Source organism: Glycine max, chromosome 5, assembly GCF_000004515.6.
Source record: "Glycine max cultivar Williams 82 chromosome 5, Glycine_max_v4.0, whole genome shotgun sequence".
NCBI classification, from domain to species: Eukaryota; Viridiplantae; Streptophyta; class Magnoliopsida; order Fabales; family Fabaceae; genus Glycine; species Glycine max.
The window spans coordinates 38,689,240-38,695,334 of record NC_038241.2 but is presented as its reverse complement, the minus strand read 5'-3'; the positions used below and the strand labels follow the sequence as shown (position 1 = coordinate 38,695,334).

General features: G+C 34.6%; 1 protein-coding gene across 2 annotated transcripts in view; it reads left to right on the top strand.

Moving 5' to 3' along the window:
- Positions 1 to 5,875, top strand: part of LOC100785644 (protein DEK) — a 7,683-nt gene extending 1,808 nt beyond the window's left edge. Inside the window, exons 3-13 of one of the 2 annotated variants that reach the window (XM_006580552.4) lie at positions 366 to 794; positions 919 to 952; positions 2,352 to 2,431; positions 2,590 to 2,649; positions 2,838 to 2,951; positions 3,040 to 3,120; positions 3,409 to 3,480; positions 4,421 to 4,865; positions 5,118 to 5,215; positions 5,307 to 5,337; positions 5,430 to 5,875. In XM_006580552.4, the coding sequence (XP_006580615.1) occupies positions 366 to 794; positions 919 to 952; positions 2,352 to 2,431; positions 2,590 to 2,649; positions 2,838 to 2,951; positions 3,040 to 3,120; positions 3,409 to 3,480; positions 4,421 to 4,865; positions 5,118 to 5,215; positions 5,307 to 5,337; positions 5,430 to 5,566 (1,581 nt within the window). In that variant the 3' untranslated portion in view covers positions 5,567 to 5,875. The remainder of the gene's footprint in view (positions 1 to 365; positions 795 to 918; positions 953 to 2,351; positions 2,432 to 2,589; positions 2,650 to 2,837; positions 2,952 to 3,039; positions 3,121 to 3,408; positions 3,481 to 4,420; positions 4,866 to 5,117; positions 5,216 to 5,306; positions 5,338 to 5,429) is intronic. The other variant, XM_026128514.2, reaches the window with a different exon arrangement.
- Positions 5,876 to 6,095: the final 220 nt, after the last annotated feature.

Below are 6,095 nucleotides of genomic sequence, written 5' to 3'. Positions count from 1 at the left end.
TTAACAGAATATTAATATTTTTAATGAAAAATTAAAAATATCAAAATAAAAATTTAAAAAAGCATAAAAGTCTAAATAAAATTTTTAAAATTTATGTAAGAAAATACAAATTTGTAAAATATAAAAAATTAAAATAAAACTTTTTAAAGCGTGTCTATTTTATTTTTTTTACGAGTGTAATTTATTAAAGTTTTTGCCGGGAAAGGAGTGTGGTGTGTGAGAAAGCGCTCAGAAAATTGGCATGAAATTTGAAAGACTAGTAATGAGCGCGCTTCATCTTTTTACATTCCCTCCATTTTTTTCATTTGACGATTCCCTCCCTATCACAATCATAATAACTAAAAGCCTCCTCTTCTTCTTCTTAGGGTTTTACTCTCTTCGCAATTCATTCTCTACATTCCCCCCCCCTCTCTCAAGTCTCAACCATGTCTTCCGGAACCCTAGAAAACGAGAAACCTCAAGTGGAAGAAGAACAAGCCCAAGCTGAAGACAACCACACCAAGCAAGAAGATAATTCGGAGATGAAAGACGACGATGACAGAGGCGAAGAGGAAAGGGATCAGGTAGAACAAGAGAAGGATGTGGAGAAAGAGGAAGAAAAAGAAGAAGAAGAAGAAGAGAAGGAGGAGGACCGTGACGAGGTGAAGTCAAAAAAGTCAACGAAAGAAAGCGGTTACGCTACTCCAGGAAGTGAGAGACCAACTAGGGAGAGGAAAACGGTGGAGAGGTACACTGTTTCTTCGCCCGACAAGTTTCCCAGATCTTCTTCCATCAAAGCTCTGTCAATTGAAAAGGTACACTTGATATACTATTTTACTTTTTGGGTTTTTGGATATTTACCGTTTTGTTTCTTCACTGTGACGAATCAATTGAGCAACAAGTGTTGGATTTGATCTTGTGAATCCCTTTGGGTTTCAGGGCAACGGTACGCAGCTCAAGGACATTCCTAATGGTAAGACCTGCTATTCTTGCATTCATTTGTGAAGAAATCGCGTGATCTTATTGATTCGTGATTCTATCTCTGCATGTTATTGTTTGCAATTGTAATACCGTCTTGAATTGCTGATCTCCGCGCCCCTCCCCAGTAGATGAAGTAATTATATATGTTGACTGCAGTGTTGCGAGATTAGGTTTGGGGGTTTGCCATTTGCACGTTAAAGGGGTCTCATGGGATATTTCTGGTTAAAGAGAAAGAGATCGTTAATGTTAGGTGGTATTAATGTCTTAAGGTGAGGGAACACAAGAGAAGGATTAATGTTAGTGACAAGTGAAGAGGAAAATACAAGGAACTGAAATTCTGACTATTTTGCATCAATTTGCAACTTAAATGACCTACTCAGGCATGGCATTTGTGGTAAAGATAAAAGAATAAAATGTTTAAGCAATACAAGAAATGACTGTGGGCCTTATTTGCTAACTTTGCTTGTATTAGCCATTTTGGCTTGGCTTGGCTTCTTGTATTTTTGCCTGCTTCTTCAGCAATAGCTGCCCTTGCTACTCTATGTATGTCGATACTTCCTTATCATCTCCATAGAGAACTTCATCTTAAATGTGTTCGTAATTCATCAACTAATGGTTGAACACACATCCTTAGTGGACCTCTATGATCCTCCAAGACCCCCACAATCTCCTTCCTTTCTTAAATTGGTTTGCATGTAAATTGCCTAGGCCCTAAGCTAAGCTACTACTAAGAGTCCAACATGTCTCCCATGCATGGGCTACAGAAGTTCACTTGGACTCATTTTAATGTTGGACATAACATTTTTTTGCTAGGAATTGGCTTAAGAATAATGGTTCATTCTCAGATGTATGTTATTATTTCATGTCCAGTTTTAGACGTTAAACTCCATGCTTTCTTAACTCTGCAGAAGTTTGTAAAGTGTAAATGTATTTCAACCCATTAGGAACATTCTCCTTGTTTGTTGAAACTGGTTTTAAATGGAAAATTAAACCCAAGGTAGTAAGAGTATAGTTGCCTTTAACATAATCTGCTTATTGGGTTTGACCTCAAAGTTTAGATGGTAATGAAAAGTACTCCTCTGGAGTGTTTCCAAGTTTTCTAAGGATAACATTCCTTGTTGTCAAAGAAATGTGTTTCAGTTGTTTGATGCATTGCAAATTTTGGGGTGTTCTGTGCTGGCTGTATATGTTGGCCATTTTTATTTAACTCACATTTTTAAACATGTGAACTGTGAAATGAGAAGTTGCAAATTGCTCGTTATTGGATTCACTCTCTTGGTCATAGAAACTAAGTTTTGCAGATTTCCCGATCAGTAGTTTTTCAAGTTTTACTGTTATGTTTCTCCAAAGCAGTGTTTTTAGTTATGTTATTTACTTCTAAACTTTTTCAGTGGCTTTCACGTTATCAAAGAGAAAAGCTGATGACAACCTGCATGCACTTCATAGTATATTGTTTGGGAAAAAAGCAAAGGTGATAGACTGACTTAGTTCCTTGGATGGTTTTGCATTTTTTTAAACATATTTCGTCTTTGTTTTTCCATGTTATATTGTATTAATTAAGGGTGGATGAACACCCTAACTCTGGCTATTGCTGTTGCTTGAATGCTAGTGACATAATTTCTTGTGTAGGTACATCATCTAAAGAGAAATATAGGTCTGTTTTCTGGCTATGTGTGGACTGAGAATGAGGTACAGTTGCATTATATACTGTAATACTCCTTGTCTTTTATTCCTTACTATGCAGATAAATCTTAATGGGTTTTGTGTTGATGTTTTGACAATTTTATTTATTTTGGCTAAATGTGCATGTTGTCTTAAAAAATGAATGTATGGGGCTGTAATTAACCTTGCTTATACTATGGTTTTATAATTCTTAGCAGGAAAAACAGAGGGTGAAGATAAAGGAGAAGATTGACAAATGTGTGAAAGAAAAGTTGGTGGACTTCTGTAATGTGCTTAATATTCCGATAAATAAGACCAGTAAGAAGAAGGTAAGTGGTGGTCTAAAATTTTTCCATCCTTGTATTGAATGAAAGACTCTGTCTTTATACAAAACTTATTATTAATGTGAAATTTCAGGAGGAACTGTCTGCAAAGTTGTTGCAATTTTTGGAGTCCCCACATGCTACAACTGATGTTCTGCTTGCTGATAAGGAAAAGGTATTGTTTTTAATATTATTGTATAAGGATAAGGATTAATTAATATTGGTAAGTCATGACACAATATATCCACTCTGTTGCCACGTGTAGATTTCATGTTATTTTAAATTTAATTGTTTATTCTAACCAAATAACTTAAAGTTAGATCAATCAACATCGCTAACTAATCATGTTTGCCCTGTATAGTATCATCGAGTCCTAAATCATTATATGAATATGCTATTTAAATTATTTTTGTTTTTCAATTTTATTGGTGTTTGTTTATTGAAGCTTGTTTCTATGTTACAGAAAGGCAAAAAGCGAGCCAGAAAGCAAACCCCAAGCAAATCTTCTGGGGAAGGATCCAAAACATCTGCCAAGGTGCGTTGTCATACTAGAAATTCATTGCTCCATATCTGTTATACACTAGTCTTTGTGTGCAATCCCCTGCATCAAAACATGTTGCCAAATGTTTGATTCTTCATGTAGCATGAGGTAATCTGATTTATGATGGTTCAGTATCATTTATAATTATCAACTAATTGGTATATTATTGCTAGATTTTGTCTTTAATTAGGCTTTAATATTATTTATTTTCAGTTGTTTGTCTGATCCTATCCCTATAAACAGATTTGAAATTACTATCTGTGATTATGATCTTATGGAGGTGAACTCAAATAAAAATTGCCATCTCAAAGCATAGTTTTGTCAGATGTTTGCATATTGACAGGTTTACCATTAATGGTAGTTTGGTTGAGGTTGTTTTTGTGATTCAGCCTGGAAGATGTTCCAGCTGTTGCTTTTGAGCAATCCAGCCAATCACCTGGGTTGTCCTTTGATCTTTAGCCCTGAAGAAATTCTTTGTAAATGGTATTCCTAGCAAAAAAAAATGTTCTCTTTCATATTATTAGTTACTCCCTTGGGTTGTTTTACACTAACCAATAAAAACAATAAATAGTTGAAAGAGAGTAATAGTTTTACAAAATTAACCTCATCATTATTAATTTATTTATAGATTTTGTTGTCCACCATTAATATTATAAGAGATATATGTGAAAAAGGTAATTAATATTATATTAAAAAACTAAAATGAAAATTATTTTGGGACAATTTTTTTTCTCTTACATCAATTATACTGGGATGGAGGGAGTACTGTTTTTTGTGGCTTTTATAAATTTCATGCTTCAGTTTTCTCCCCCTTTGTATCCATTGGTGAATTGGGATGTAAATTATCTCATTATGCTAGAGCATTAATTATGTCGTGCTTAGCAATGATTTTTCTTCTGTTTTAATTACTTTTACATACTTCGTGTGTCTTTAGAAGCAAAAGCAAAATTCACAAGTTGGGAAAAACCAAAAGCAGTCTTCTGACATTGAGGACAGTGATGCAGCTGAACCTTCAGATGCAAAAGTTGATTCTCAGGAAGATGATGATTCAAGTCAAAAAAGTGAAAGTGATAATGAGGAAAGCATATCAGAGAAAGAGGAAGATAAAGAAAAGGCTCACAAACGTACTTCAAAAAAGATTCTGAAGGAGGATCAAACCACACCTGTAAAGAAGACCACTGTTGTAAAGACTGCCAAGAGCAATGAAAAAGCTCCTGAAAAATCTTCTTCAAAAAGGGCTGTTACTGACAGTACTTCTAAGTCCAAGCAATCTGCTTCCAAGAAACAGAAAACAATGAAGGAAAACCAGAACTCTATAGGGAAGGATGCAAACCAAAAACAAGCTGACAAGTCTTCGAAGGCTTTAGTGAAGGATCAAGGTTGGGTCTTTCTCGTTGCAGTTGATATTATCTGTACTACTTAATCTAATGCCAGCTGCCATACTTTGTCAGTTGCTCAAAAGTCATTTTTGGAACCTATGATCACTTTTGCTAGAGTTTTCCCAGAAAACTTACCCTCTACACATAACCATATGTTATGTTTGGGCAAGTTGCATAAAATCTTTCAATTTTATAGGACTGAATTTTGTTACTTTTTCATATTTACCTGCTCCATTCTTATGTCAATTGCAGGCAAAGGTAAAAGTAGTGAGAAGGCAAAAGCAGAACCTAGTAAGGTGGAGATGCATCGAGTGGCTGTTGATATTTTGAAGGAAGTAGATTTCAATAAGGTAAGTAATGTTTTTCTATGCCAATTCATGTATCTTTTTTCATTTTTTTAATATTGTACAAGTTTTTATTTTTGTATTTTCCTTGATGCAGGCAACTTTATCTGATATCCTCAGGCAACTTGGTATGACCTATTCCACTTAATTCTCTCCCTCCCCCCAAAAAGATGGGAAATGATTTTGTGAACTCAGCTCGTTTGTAATGAAATGTTGGCAGGTACTCACTTTGATGTGGATTTAATGCATAGAAAAGCAGAGGTGAAGGATATAATTACAGATGTAATTAATAACATGTCTGATGACGATGGAGAGGAAGCAGAAAATGTTGGGGATGATGATGAAGATGATGCATGATTGTAGAATTATTTATTTATGGGTAAATAAGCTTAGGCCATTGCAGAAATTAGATGCATGTGGTTCATTCCACAGCTATATTTTTCTCACCTTGATTCTTGCTATAATAGGTTTCAATGGATATTTGGTTTGAGTTGTGATCTTTTTCCATGATAGGTATTCTCAACTTGGTTGTATTTCCTATTAGATTTTAACTCGTTTCTCTGTATTATTATTGTGACCTTAATTTTATTTCTTATACTGAATAGGTTTATATTCACCTGCCTGTAAACAATATTGCCATTTAGATCAGCATGTATTTTTTCAACAGCTAGAACTATATTATGAATTTGAAAGACGACATTGTTATGTACCAAAAAAAGAAAGACGACATTGTTATGAATTGCGATGGCTTCCTAGTTAATTGCTGAAGATAAGCCTTTGCACCTTGTATTTATTTATCTTGATGAGAAGTTTGGTTAGCAAACTTTGGGAGTCGGCTATTGAGATTCGGCAAATTAACTTTTTGCCCATTTTTTGGGTTGCTGTT